This window comes from Ciconia boyciana, chromosome 9, assembly GCF_034638445.1.
Source record: "Ciconia boyciana chromosome 9, ASM3463844v1, whole genome shotgun sequence".
Classification (NCBI taxonomy): Eukaryota; Metazoa; Chordata; class Aves; order Ciconiiformes; family Ciconiidae; genus Ciconia; species Ciconia boyciana.
This window is the reverse complement of record NC_132942.1, coordinates 1,415,350-1,430,807: the sequence shown is the minus strand read 5'-3', so window position 1 is coordinate 1,430,807 and position 15,458 is coordinate 1,415,350. Positions and strand designations below refer to the sequence as shown.

At 39.6% G+C, this 15,458-nt stretch overlaps 1 protein-coding gene across 4 annotated transcripts in view; it reads right to left on the bottom strand.

The window, feature by feature from the left end:
• Positions 1-15,458, bottom strand: part of NR3C1 (nuclear receptor subfamily 3 group C member 1) — a 74,128-nt gene that overhangs the window by 16,750 nt on the left and 41,920 nt on the right. For 3 of the 4 annotated variants that reach the window (XM_072872068.1, XM_072872069.1, XM_072872070.1), the window contains 4 exons: positions 13,614-13,777; positions 9,424-9,540; positions 4,403-4,681; positions 1,270-1,414 (listed from right to left, as the gene is read on the bottom strand). In XM_072872068.1, coding sequence (XP_072728169.1) covers positions 1,270-1,414; positions 4,403-4,681; positions 9,424-9,540; positions 13,614-13,777 — 705 coding nt within the window. The remainder of the gene's footprint in view (positions 1-1,269; positions 1,415-4,402; positions 4,682-9,423; positions 9,541-13,613; positions 13,778-15,458) is intronic. The other variant, XM_072872071.1, reaches the window with a different exon arrangement.

Below are 15,458 nucleotides of genomic sequence, written 5' to 3'. Positions count from 1 at the left end.
TTATTAGTTTTAGTCCCCACAAATGGATTATGCCATTTCATGAAAAGAGAAATGGCAAATCCATAGCGATAGCATCAAATTAACTGGAATCTGCAGATGGGTAAACTAGATTTAGAATGGTTCTGACCAGCAACCTCAAAGATTCACATCCACAGAGTATTTTCAGCAACTAATTCAGAACACAGACAAAATGCCTCAACAGCTTTATAAATATTGCCAGCAACACTGGAATTGCAAGACTGAAAAATCACTTGAAAGGTTTGTTACAGACTACGCAGACGCTCTTCCACCTGCTTGAAGAAACTGCTTTTTAAAATACGACCTGAAGGACACAATCGCTGAAATGGCTTCACAGTAAAAGGCAGGAGAGCGTGCCAGTCCCTCGGGACTGAGTCCGGCATACATCCCTACGGGAGAGGGTTTGGACGGAGCGTTTGCTCTCCAGACTGGGGGCAGAAAGGCATAACCTAACCCGATCTGCTACCACACCTCTCAACTAGTACATGGCATGTAACAGAACTATGCGTTTGTCTGCACAAAATGTTTGTACCCACTGAATCTCAAATTGAGCCTTCTGCTGCCCATCACCTCAACAATCCCAAATCCCCTCTTTCACTCCTCTACAACACGGAATTGCTGCACAACACGAATTTGAAAAATACAGGGAAAATGATGCATGGTGCAAGAAGAGAGAAGTCCAAATATTCTAGCAAATTCACCTTTTCTTGAAAATTGACAACAAAGTTCAACAAAAAAAATGCCAGACAAGTTTTTCCATTTGTAATCTTGTCTGTTTAGACAGAGTTTAATCAGGCTCAGATATAAATGTTTAACTGATCAAGAACTCTGTGAAACTGGTAGGACCATACCATCACTTTCATACAATAAACATACAGAACATCATGCAATTTGCCAAACTTTTCTCTCCACCCCAGATATATTCTTAGCTTCAGCTGTGTTGGCTCTGATAAAATGAATGATTATAATGAATGGTGCAGGAACAGTCACAACATTTTAGTACAAACACCTCCCACAAAAACGTCTTGATATAAATACACTTAATATCTAAAATACCTTTCTTCCATTTGACTTTTTTAAAAACTGTAAGCAACCTGCTAAAAGAAAAACAAGTTGCAAATGACAGACTGATTTGTAATCTCTGCAAGAATTTGCTACCCAGTGATTCACCTCTCAAGTGCAAAACCCAGAAATACTGCGTGGAGTCTAGTATCACCCAGAGAAACCTGGAAATGACTCAGTCTTACTTACTCGTTAATAATCAGATCTGGTGCAAAGCACAGGAGACTTCCATTTGATTGTTTATATGATCTCCATCCTAAAGCAAACGCCATTAGGAACATCCATGAGTACTGCACAAGGGTCATTTGGTCATCCAGATGTAAATTTCGGAAACCTGGAAAAATAAAAATTGAGGTGTGACAGTATTGGTTGCAAAAAAAGAAAAAGACCGTAACTGTGCAAAGGACCATCTTAACATCAGTACAACTTCTGTATTGGCAGTGTGGAGCACCACTTTTGTAAAAGTGTATTTGATAGCAACGTCTGTAACTGTGATGACTGTACCTGGAATAACAACAAAACTTCTTGCCATATTACAATCATCTGATTCAGTCAAGTATTTCTGTATTTGAGATTAGATTTTTTGCAGAAGAAAAAAAAAATTAGAACAGTAAGAGGTGTCTTATGAGAAAGTTCTTGCTGAATGAAAAAAAAAAAAGGCACTTTAAAAGGGGTGCAAAATTTCAATGCCATGTTCCAGCTACTAAGGTTACATTCAAATATTTAGTATACCATTAAGGAATCCTTTGCCTGTTTGAAATTTTGCATATGTAGAAATTCAGTGTTCATAACCATAGGAATCAAATTACGTCTTCTGGACAACATGACTACATAGGAGACTTGAGCGGTTTGAATAGAAGGCTTCAGTACAACTCAGCCTTGCGCTGGTTTGAACGGATACCTCCCGACCACACAAAACACACATAACAAAACCAGGCAAAAGAGAGCAACAGAAAGAGTAACTCTTGAACTTTGCATTGTACATTATATTCACACTAACATATGTACATTTTCAAAATGAATTCTCAGCAGCCCATCTACAAAAGCGCAGGCACACTGAAAGCCCTGGGCTCTGACACCCATGGCGTTAGTTCCTCTGTGGACGGACAGAGTACCAGATGGGTAACTCCCGATAGTACTACAGTATTAAAAGGGGATGTAACCTTAAAAAAATCAGAATGCATGTGTGTGCTTATCTGGAACTGATGGTCAGTTAGATAGGTTACAAAAGACAACAATTATATTTAATACACACTATAATTCATTTGGCTATCTTCCAAAAAGAACAGCATTTTTTACTTTTTGAGACAGCAGTCCACTAGACAATAAATGGTTTAGTGTCAAATTTTGTTCTTATTCAACAACAATCGTACACTGAACTTACTAAATATGTATTGCATTAGTTACCATCATTAACTGCTTCTAAACTTGTAAGAATATATAGCATGAACAGAGGCAATTAAACAATGAGGAAATGTGTAAAATCTGAAAATTGGTCCCTTGAACAGTCTTAAAATGTAGGCAGCTTTTAATTTGCAACGCTAGTTCCTATCAGATCCTGCCTACATTTAGCAAGAAAATATTGTGCCACATTGAAATCATTATTAAAGTCTGAATTCAAGTTGATTTTATTTAATTTCATTAATCATCTGACAACTAAAGAGCTCATAACAGTGCTGCTTCCTGAAGACGTTTAAATAGATAGCATTGAGTAGGTTAACATATAACAAAACTTGGTATGTCTAACGACTTCAAGAAAAGCTTCTGGCTTTGGAGGGAGCAGTAACTACCATCTACTACTCCTGAAACACAAGCCAAGTGTTTCAGAGTTACTTCAGACTTACTGGGTCAAATCTCGAAATCTTTGCTCAAACTCTCCTCAGGAAAAGGCTATTTTGAAATCCCAACTAAAGGGTTTAGCAACCAACACTGGCTTACTGTTAGCGTGTCCGATGGTGTACAACCAGTAGCAGCGTATACAAATGAAATACTCACAAACCACCACCTTAGCAACCAAAAAAAGGAATATAAAAAAAATGGTAAGAATAGTTCCTATTAATATAACTATTAAAGAGAAGATGGGCATTTTCATTACGATCATATGTTCTAACCTGAAGGGTTTGTCTAATTGGGGAAACTGTTCAGAAGAGATTATGAACACAGAACTGTTTTATAAAAGTGGTATCTAAATTTGTATTTGCAAATACCAGATGGTCTCCTAAAGACTTGTCCCAGAAGATAGCGTGCGCATGTGAACTTCTCCTAACGCAGACCTCAGCTAATGCGGTGTAATTCCCCACTGCAGAGAAGCCCCGACAGATGTACAAATCTCTCTATTCACATCTCTGCTGGACATACATATCTGAGTTTACTCGCCTTTCTTTCCTACTGTTAATTTATTTCCCCTGCCTCGGAAGAGACACCATTATGACTCATAAATTTCATTATCAGAATTTTTTTTTTTTGGCAGACCTGTTATGTGATGTTATTCTTGGGCAACATATGCATTAGGGAGGTGTTTTTGCTAGGGTTTCGAAAACGGGTAGCTAACGGTACTGAGTAGACTTGAAAGGGAGAAAAACACTAATCTTTGTTCTCTCAGGAATGAACAGATCTTCAGCTTTACTTTTGGCCCTGGCCTCTCCCAAAGACATACCATAGGATGCTAGGCGTTAAGTGCAAGGCCGAGATTTGACGTCACTTCTTCTGTAAGGCAACTGCTAACTGTGTCTTCAGGTGGAGGCAAAATAGCAACAGACCTTCCACATTCCCCAGCTGACAGTCAGTTTAATCGTGTAGCTACAGTGCTTGAGAGAAAACGAACATCTTGACTTCCACTATGGGACTGCATGCTCAAATGCCTACTCCCAGTCAAGAAAAAACTACAGGGATGGTGAGGGCTACTAAAAAGAACCATCCACGAATGCAGACCCAGACAAGCCAGTACAGCAGCACCAGTCTATAAAGTCAAGAGAACCTCACTGCTACAAATATTCAAGAAATAATCATCTAAGAGATGCAGCTAGAGCTGATAAAAATAGTTCTCTCTATTACTTTTAAAAACAAATCCCTCTTTTAATATGAATTTTAACACTCCATGGTCAAAGGGTTCAAGTAAGGTGACCTAACTTGTAATCCTAGTAAATAAATTTTTGCATCTGTGTTTCTTCTGCTTTTCCACTCCAGACATATTTGAGACATGACTTAGCTCAGATATTACTAAAACTCTATCTGTGACGCCTTTGAAGGATACCAAATACGAAGACAGATTTTACGTACGATAAATAGACTGCACTTTGTAATTAACATATTTGCGTATTACCTGGTATTGCCTTTGCCCACTTTACTGCAGCTATCACTTGCCGTCCTCCCAGCATGTTGAGGGTCGACAGTATCCGCCAGCTGGAGTCCGGCAGCGTGCTGTCGTAGCCCGAGTACAGCACCTCTGGCTCAATCACTTCCAGCAGGGAAACCAGGGTCGGGGTCAGCTGCGGCAGGGACGCAGGAACGATGCTCTTGTTTCCAGGCGTTTCAGAAACATCCCGCGTTCCCGCTACGTTAGTCTGCTGAATTCCTTTTATCTTCTTCTTTGTTTTTCGAGCTAGGAAAGTTTTGGTAAGTCACACGTTAGATAATGGAAAGTGACCACGCAGCAATAAAAACGTAAGGGAGGAAATGCTGCTTCCGTTTTCCTGCAGTTGGGGATGGGGCAGTTGAAACTTTTAAAGCGTTTTTTCCTAAATCTGTAAATAATTTCACGTCAATTCTAATCAAGCTTCCTGTGAAAATAAGTTTATTTTATGTTTTAGTGAAGGCCACATTTATGTTAAAGTTTCAAAATGTTAAACAACGTCTGCAGGTAGCACAAATACAAGGCCTGATCCTACAATTTCTGTTAGACGCAAAATTCCAGTGAAACTTCATGTGACAGCATGGCACCTGTTTGGAAATATTTGCGGGACTGCGCAGTTCCTAAGTTCCTTAAAATATTAAGTATAGAAACCATACAGAAGAGAGGAAAAAAATATATTTAAAGGGTAAGAAGCTACTCAATCTCTCGAGCCAGGGAAAACATTTTTTTGAAAATGCTGGGCAGGAGGAGATTTTTCTCTTGCCAACTCTCTTGCATATAAATCATTGCTGCGTAATTAAACCATAAAACTCATTCGCCAAATAAATAAAACATCACACAGAGATGTTAACTGTAAACTACAAAAAGTTGGAGCAACAATTTTACTAGCATATTGTCAATAATGGAGTCTCCTACTTGGCTTTCAGCTCTCCTGGATGCAGCTTGCTACGCTGAACACACTATTTAACCGAGACCAAAATGAAACCCAGTTCTCTTCCTGTGTCTCAATTAATTAATTGATTTCTGTTCTGGAACTTCCGAGATAAATCAGTAGCACATAAAAGCATCATGTAATGTGGTTTCACATTCAAAGTTTCTACTGACCTATTCAGACTTTCTAATCATCAGAAATGCACCAACTCTGTAGCTCAACAACATATAAAATCCCCCTCCCGACCCTGTCTCTCCCACTGGCTAGGCCAGAGACTTCAGAAACTAACTGCTGAAGATAAGAACTTCACTATGGACCTTGTATAAATTGCATTTTCCCAAAGGCTTCCACACTGGCCACATCTGCCAAGGCCATCATGGGGGAACAGCAACAGTAACTTGGAGCTCATAGAGCAAAGAGCTTCTTGTTATTCTCATCTAAATTTTGAAATGGCTGCTCCAAAATCCTTTCAACAATCTGGCATTTTTTGCCCCATTATCCTTGTTCTCAAAAGCAAATGAACTGCTTTGACTTAAATTTACATGCACATGCCTTCAGCTTAATGCAGACACCTGGTACGGAATATTTCCAGCCCAGAAAATCTGGTAAAATTATAATAAAAAGAAATATATCTGATAAGACACAGTATTATGCAAGAATTTTTATTAGGCTATGCTACTAGACCTGACTTAGATATATAGTTGTAACTCACAAAAAAAGAAGGCGGAGATAACATATTTCTTTACAATTTATTTTCAAATATAAAAATACCACAAATTTAAAACCAGCTCCTGAGGGCAAACTGCAGAAGATAATCCACACAGATAAACTCGGCTTCCAAGATTTTCTGTTGAAAACAAACCACCCCCTGAAAAACCCCAACCCCCTGCAGTCTGGCATCCAGCGAGGTCGTACCGGCTTCCCATTTTATGGCACACATTTCCTGCCCGTTGGGCAGATGGCCCGCGCACGTGAACCACGCAGGTAAGTCACCGTCCCGGGAGGTGATGAAACCTTCCCACCACCACGCTGAAGACCAAACGCTGCCAGGTAGACATGGAGACCATGCACCTCACTTCTAAAATGGGATTTATAATGATAAAAACCACTGCAGTTACTGAGCAGGGCAATGAATGTTAGAAAGAGGAAGAGATCCTTCAAAAAACGGAAATAAATTCAAAATGAAGACGACAGAAAAAACCCATAAATTGCCAAGCGTTTAACTATAAAATGCAGTATGAAAGGCCAAAAAAATTATGAGATGGCTTTTTACAGGCATAAAACCTACCAATAAGTCTTTTTTTCAAACGCATCAGAAAGAGAAAGGGTGCCAAAAAATGCCTAGGGTCAATTAACGATGAAAGCGGAAATGAGAATTCAAAGAAATAAAGGCTACAGTACAAAATATCATTATTCTACTGTATAAATCTCTGGTACTGGCAGCTTGATAGTTGTATGTTTTTCCAGTCCCCTACACCCAAAAAAACATGCAATAGAAACAAGAAAGTTCCAGAAAAGGGTGATAAGTAGGGCCAAAGGTATGACTGATGATAAACCAGACTATAACAGAAAATTATCAAGTAACATGTTTCTAGCATACAAGGAGCCACTTTTGTCTCAGCGCGAGAGCAGGTAAGAATTAAAACACTGCGTGGCAGATTTTAGTTAGTTATTTATTGATTTAAAAAGAAGTTAGTCTTCTACCCATTACCTAACAGTGACATTCACTGTAGGTTTTAGAAACCTAGAGATATTCAAAATGTGACTGGACAGATTCGTGGAAGAAGTCTACCAGCAAGTAAGGCCAAGCGAGAGGGGCCTTCAGACTGACGTGCTAGGATATTTTGATCTCTTGCTACTCATTAACTGGTTTGCTTATAACCATTATTTATGCACTGAGGATACACCTAATGACTTTTCAAAAAGAAATGACTATCTAAAAAGTATGCAAATTAATTATCTTTTAAACAACAGTAATTCCTGAACTGTGACCCTAAAATAGCCAAGATACAAGGAACTCGATTTTAGTCTCTTCTGGACTTTATGCTGCCTTCCAGTTTTCTTTTCTACGAGTCCTTCTGTACGACCAATTCACCATCTGTTCAGATCGGGCCGATAAATCGTCGTTTTCATGGTTGTGTTTCACTGTTTCACACTACCTTGGCTTCTTCCAGTTTTGCGTTGCTGAGTTTCTAGATTTCTTTTCCCCCTCAGTCATAAAAGCTCCCCCCCGGCTTTTCCAACAACTTACATAACAATATCCATCCTCCAAAAAGTCACTGTTCTCTAGGATTCTCTGTGCCAAAATTCAGGCAAACAAACTATCGTTGGAAGGGCTCCAAACTACACACACAACAGTGGCAAGTATCAGACGTCATTCAATTTTAGTTTTCTTTGGTGCAGAAAGGCAACTCAAATAACACGTCCTAGAGCCTGACACAGCTATAATGGTGTCAACCTTAAAAAGAGTTCACATAAGTGGATGCAGGAGTGGAAAGGCTTACTATTAGAGTAATACACATAAGGTGCTTTGTTCGTATAGATAAATATATGAACATGATATATGTATTCTGAAAACAACTACAGAGAGAAAAAATGGAAACAAGTCTTAAAACAAACTGTATTCAAAATGAAAATTGTGGGGTTTTCTCATTATTCTGAACTTTCTTTAGGCTTTACCGTTCTTTTCTGGCATTGCATCCCTCCACCTCGGACACCACGAGCAGGCAAGTGGACCACCCTGCTATTACCTCTGCAGTGCAAGGTTCAGCCCACCGGAGTGTCTGACAAGCTAAATCTAGCTCCCAGGAGACACTCGGTGACAACCTCATGTACTTCAAGGATGTATTTTAGAACCCACTGTTGTAGAATTTGGCTGTTAAGAGATGTAACTCACAGCCTGCACACAGCTCGCAGCAACACCTCAACAAACCGACCAGCAACCTCCCTCCCCTCCTCCCTGCAAATCTCTACCATGAAGTACTCATAAGCACGTGACAGGAGGGGACGCATTTTGGACGGCTGGGTTTTTTCCCCTTTGCTCTGAAGTAAGGGGCATGTAGAGCCACCTGCAGGGCAGCAAAACTGGTGATTCATCCTCCTGAGAGAGGTTGGAAGCAGAAGAGGAAGAAAGGACATGCTGACATAGATGATACTCATGTTGGAGTCTCTCTCGTTAACATAATTCACCACCTACATGTTACCAAAGGATATTTTCACTGACTGAAATGAAACTCTGTTCATATTTGTATCTGAAAAACACATTTTTGACATTCCTATTTTACCTGACAATCCTGATTATACATGAATCACCATGATAACTATGCTAGTAAGTACTGTATTAATCTCTACAGCTCAAGGAAAAACTATCAAGCATAAAACGTAGCTGACACTAATAAAAATGTTTTATGCCATTTTACAACTGCTGCTAAATCTCTATAGTTGATGTGGTCTTCAGTTTCGCATAAGGCATCCAGGACTTAGCGGAGAGCAAACATGTACTAGTATCTTTAAATGTATTTAACCTATCTTTTCCAGAGAGATTCAGACAGACATTGAAGAAGAATCCACAGCATGAACAAAAATAACTTCCTTTTCTTCAGTTTGAAGATATAAGCTCCACTCCAACTTTAGATCTGTCTCTGGGCTTTCCCTCTCATCTGTGGTTTCAGCGTCAGGTCACTCTCCTGAGTAAGGACAGGCAGGCATCACATTTCCCTACAAGAGTTCTCCTAGACTTCTGCTGTCTCAGATTCAGTGAAAAAGCAACAAGATATACGTGCTGACAGGAAGAAAAAATAACTCTGTTTTGTGTGTATGACTCAATTCTGCTGAACACACCGAGAGACAGAGCAATTGAGTACGGATAGGGAAGTATAGGAGAAATTTCAGCTAAGAAAATCTTGCTTATCATTAAAATGCTCATACACGTCATAAAATGCAGTACGTACTTTTAACATATTAAAGTGCTGCTCAAATAATTGCTTTAGCTTCATAAGAAGCATGACCTTTATTGTCTAGGACTCAAAAATAAAAAAGGGATTTGAGCATTTTAAGGTACCTTCGAGGTTCATGCCAGCTTGAAGGCATTTCCGGTAGCGGCATGCTGGACAGTTTTTCCTCCGAATTTTGTCAATAATGCAATCGTTTCTCCCAGCGCACAGGTAGTTGTGCTGCCCTGTATTCACAAAGACAAACAAGATAACCATAAGCTCTACAACTAGAGTAGTAGCTGAAGTTATTCAGTAACGTTAAGGATCCGGGGCCTATATAATATCTTTACTTACTGTACTTCATTTCTTGCAAAAATAAGATCAGTATCCATATGATTTTATGTATCTATACACCAAACAGATTTCTCAGACAGCAAAGCCAATAAATTTAGGAAGAAATCCTATTTTCTATTTGTTAACATCAGGCAAATTCTATTTTTAAAACTATTTTTCTCTTACATTCCTCAAAGCTATCTTCTATAGCATGTGAAACTATTTAGGGAAACTGGAAACAAGAGATGTAAATAACATGCATAAACACATCTGGAAAGTATACATGTCAACATTTCTACAGATACATAGACATAGGTTTCATCATTTGGAAAGTCACGAAACCTCCTCTTGTTTAACTTAGAGCCTGAACCGGACAAACTAAGTTCTCTGACATTTTTAGGGATTCACAGATTCAGAGCAAAACTGACCCTAGAAATATGGCAACTTGAGCAACATAAATTAAAATAACTATTCCTTAGCTGTTAAGAGCAGAACAACAGAAGAGTAGTATCTATTCTTAATTATTTGAATGACATGAATAATTGTCTCAAGATAACTTTAGAGGAAGGCATTACTAAAAGATAGATCCTTCTCTCAGATAGGGATCAAAACCCAGATGTTTCTTGAGTTGGGAGAAAGCTGCTACCTAGGCTTTTACACTATATTTCAAAGTCCTGATAGTGTAATAGTGAGAGAAACAAGCATATTTTCCAAATACTGAGTTATTAACAATGGAGCCTAAGAGTCTTCTCACAGAAAAAGAGCACAGTTAAGGAATTTGTTTCCAGTCAGCTGTGAAAACGATGGGTAAGCAGAGTCCATTACTATGGCTTTAGTCAAACTTCTCCAGTGAAGTGTTTCAAGTTCCTTGATGTTCCAAGGAAGCCCTGAACATTTTTCTGAATGAAACCCCCTTTCTTTTTCATTTGAAGAGGAAGCCTTACTGACCCTTCTGTCATCTTTGCGTTTAAGATAACTTAGAAAATAGATCCATGATTCACGATTCTGTTTACCATTAGCACAGCAATATGTACAGAACAAATATGCATGCACACACATGAACTATAAACCGATGAATAGCTGTCATCACTGTAGCAGAACAGAGACTATAATTTCATGTCTCACAAAGATGTTTAACTGAGATGATGGTTTCACACAGTCAATATGGATGCTTCAGGTGTAGATTTTCCTGAGCTGTTCCATTTTTTTTCCTAACAAAGAGCTTCATCTCTGTGAAAGTAGTTTGATTTCTTATATTTACTGCTTAGCTACTCTTGCCTTTTTTAGGTGAAAGCCACACTATTTCTTTGTATTACATTATATGAAAGCTTTCTTGACACATGAACATTTTGTGGAAAAACGAAGGGAAGCTGGTTCCACCTTCTGCTTCCCGCTGTCTGACTGCTGCCCAGAGGACATGCCAGTTGCACAAAGGAATGCAGTTCAAAAACCAGACAAATATACTTCACAAACAAAACACTGGTAAAAATCGGTAGTGAGCAAATGGAGATATTTCCAAGGGAATTTAGAGCAGATAGGTGCATTTTACAGAGAGGCCAGATGCCCTTCAATGTTGCAGCGCCCGTAGCACAAGTCGGCGCCTGGGGCTCTGAAGCACTATGAGACTGAGAGAGTCTTGGCTTATTTGAGCACACGGGCGTATAAAAAAATTAGAAATTGCAGACAAAGGATTTTGGGAGATGGAAGTAAAAGTGCTGAAGAACAAGGACAATCTGGAGCACAGCAGGAGGCAGAGGTGTTGGGGGAATCTGGTTGTGGAGGGGAGGCGCGAGGACCTGAAGCATGGCGAGGAAGCGGAGGTGGGGAGGAGTGGTGAAGATCTGGGATGGCAGCAGGGTGGGGGTAACATGCTGGGAGCTGAACGGGGTTGGTTCTGGGGCCGGAGAAAATGAATCACAAGGGCTCCGGACCCTGAAGCACCACGAAAACAAGAACTAGAACAAGATGGCTTTGGCCGTATCCTGGGTTCCTGAAGAAAGGCCCATCTGCATGAACAACTGTGAATACATATACAGCTGCTGTTGCACCTTCATCCTTCCTCTTCTCCTCTAGTTCTACTCTCTGCTGAAAGAAATACACTTTATATTCATTTTCTAGATACTGATACTTTCAGTTTCTGTGACTATTTCCGTCACAGTATACATGTGTGCACACAAAGCTACAAAAAAGGGTTTCAGGCTAAAGGCTGGATAACCAATGTGCAGAGTCAGCTTGATCTGTATACTAACAGGTGCCTGGCAGCTATTAATAAAAAGGATATTACAGAAATAAATTCTTTCTACATATGTTCCTAATAAGAAAAATGCCTGTAAGAGACAAAAGCAAACTATTTGTTCCTTAAAGTGAATACTAGAACTAATGGATCCTGGAAGAGCTCCTGAAAACATCCACAATATCTAATCAGAAGGATTAAGGTTGGGATAATCTATGGAACAATAAAAATGAAAGCGGAGGTAAGCCTTGAGAAATTTATTGCAATTTTTCAGCTACAAGCCTGCTAATATTTTTAACAGTAATACACTTGATATAAGATGCGGGAAGTCGCATCACTGTTCAAAAGGAATTATTGGGTTGATTTCTTCATGTATGAATACTTCTGTGATTTGTTTAAGCTTGAGGATGGGCAAAACCATCGCTATGACATATATTCAGCTGCCATATAATACTACTTCTGAGGGACATCCAGTGACCTTACTTTAATCAATGACACAGATGATTATTTGCTTCAAATAACGAGCCTGGCTCTAAATGGGAGTGCAGCTGCAGACAGGACCAGTTGGGAGTCACGGAGAGCCCAAGGAGCTCAGTGCTTTGCACTTGAGCTCATATCGTCTCTTGTTATACTTCAGAAACAGCTTCAGCTTCCCACAGAACTGACATCCTTTCCCCTTGTGACTAGCAGAAGCTGTGACACGAACTTGACTTTTCTGATCCCTCTCAGAGGCTCTGCATTTCCACGGAGCTCCCTATTGCATCCAGTGAGCTGGGAACTGGGAGAAAGTGCTGCTTCTGAAAGACTGAACGGTGGCTCGTCTTTGTCAGAACAGCCTTCCCTCTTCTCCAGTGAAACCCAGCTTGCAAAAACGTTAGCAAAAAATGACAGTCTGATTCACTTCAAAATACCCAGGAATGGCTGCCTGAAGAAGGCATGAGACAGGGAACCCTGTAAGGCTGCAACTAAGAACGACATAATTTCAGAATGGAGGAATCGCTATCATTTCAGAGACACTGAGAATACACTCTAACTTTTCTGCATCTCTCAGAGTCAGACAAACAGTCAGACATCGAGGTACAACCTAGTTCATTACTAACGGCTACCTATGCAGCCCCAAAATCACAGATTACTTATTCTGCTATACACACTACAGATTCACATTTAGTTTTCCATCGCCTCTATTTTCTAGAACGATTTTCTTCCTGTGATTGGAGAGAAATCTCAACATATTCCTGTTATCTAGCTACCCCTGCAAATATCACACGTGGACATAATATAATCAACATTGCTTATTGGAAAAATTGTAAAACTATCACAATCTTGCACACAAGAGACTTATCAAGTTTCATGTACAGTTTTATACACAAAACAGCCAATGTTAAACATAAAAATCCTGAACTTTATAAATATAACACACACAAATATCTGTATATAAATAGGACAAATAAACAAAAACAACAGTGAAAGAAACTGAAAGAAACAAAAAGCCAAGACAACAATACATCCTTTTACACTGTGAGTGAATGGGAGCATTTTATACATGTAAATGGAATCTATGCTTCAGATAATCACACCATTATCAATGTTATTTACTATGAAGAGATGAGTGATATAATGGATGGGATTTTCCAGTAGGATTCTAGCAAAAACACGGATTCTAGTAAGATTGAATAGACTCGTTTTGAATGTGGATGATATGCATGTGGATTTTATATTTCTAAACAGCAAATTCACCAAAACATGTCTTACCTTCCACAGCTCTTTTGAAGAACACTTTGCAGCTGCCACAAGTAAGAACACCGTAATGACACCCAGAGGCCTCGTCAGAGCAAACAAGACAAAGCTTGGGAGGTGGTCCCGTAGTTGCTGAGGTTGTGGATGGAGAAGAGCTAACATCTGATCTCATTCCAGGGCTAAAAAAAAAGGCATAAAAATACTTTTAATTAAGATCTATGGGATACTGGCAAACATAACATTCATAACTGCAAGACAGCATGCCCTTATCCTCAAATATTACAATTCTGCACACACAAGTTCACTAGACACTGAAACAGTGAAGCAATGAATTTTGTAAAACATAAGTAAAGCTGTATGGATTTTTCACGGTCTGTTTGACTAGGTCAAGATTACTTCCCTGACACATCTCTGAAGCCAAGTTTCTTGCACAATTACCCTAGCCTTTAACATTGACTCTTAAAACACGCTCTTATTCCACAGCGTTTTCATTACTGTCACATTCCCTGCAGTCTGCACTGAGTCCTACAAGAGCTTCTTTTCCAGTATCATCACAGAGTTTTCTACTAGGACACTATTATGCAAGAAGCTGTGCAAATTAAGCCATATATTGATATATATTTACAGTAATAAATGATCATTTCACCCCAGCATTTTAGGAAAAGAAGATCTATTCCTAATTTCCGGATCTGGTTTTCCTATGTAAACATACAGGCCATCTGCAAATGAAGGGTTAGTTCTTGAAGAAAAAAAAAATATCATTGTTAGAACAATAAACAATCTATCGTAATCACCTTCGAGCTGCTTCTAATCGTAAGGGCTGACCCCACAGCGGCTGTGCCAAAGTTCAGAGGCTAATCTCAGTCAGCACGTGTAAACGACACGGCCAAAACCTGCCGCGTTACCTGCTGAAGGCTGCCGTCTCACCTCCTGTTATAAGGCACACCGCTGAGTTTATTTTCACAAAGTTTTAAACTTTTCAAATGCCATTTCTATACTGTATCCTATGCTGTATGATTTTCAGAAAAAATTTTGTCCAACAGAGTTCCAGCCACTTTCCAGATGAAGCTAGAAAATAACACTTTTCTTAAGACTTTGGTGCCTTTACTCGGAAACTCTCCAGAACATCCACACTCCCTAACGTGGGCTTAACATTTGTATGTGGGCTGGCTTTTGCATGGAAAATTCCTCTTCCTCTCCTCGAGAAAGTCTGACCAGATTTGGTCACACATTTTAAAAAACCATAGTTCCCAAACATTCACAAAAACCTTAAAATTCCAGCCCAAATTAACACACTCCAACGCCTGGGAGACGTTACTTTTGAACGGGTCACCTCCATATGCCCCATCCCCAGAGAGGAATTGAGAAATGGCCCGTCCAGTGATTCCAAGGACTTCTGCTGTCACGTTTACTCGTACCAGGAGGGAGTTAGATAATACAAGCAGACACAAGGAGTGGGAATTCTGCCGCTCAAATACAGAGGGATAAAAGTCAAACCAGAATAAATGTGTCAATGAAGTCCACGCTTTGACAAATATGGAACCAGAGGGCAGAAAAAAGTGAGAATTACTGGTGTTAGGGAAAAAAAATGAGACAGTACAGACACGCAAAGACCTAAGGTACATGTAGACCCCCCTAAAAAACAAAGTCTGACATGAGCTAGGGGAGAAGGTGACCTGTACTTAAGCTAGAGCAGAGAGGGCTGAGCAGAAAAGTAAAACACAGACAAGAACATAGCAATGGGTCAAACATGCTGGAATAGCTGTGGGAAGGAGGAGAGAAGAGTAAGACCAGAACAAGAGTGCTGCAAAACCTTCAACAGGGAAGGCTGGCAGTGGGAATGAAGTAGCATGAGTCAAG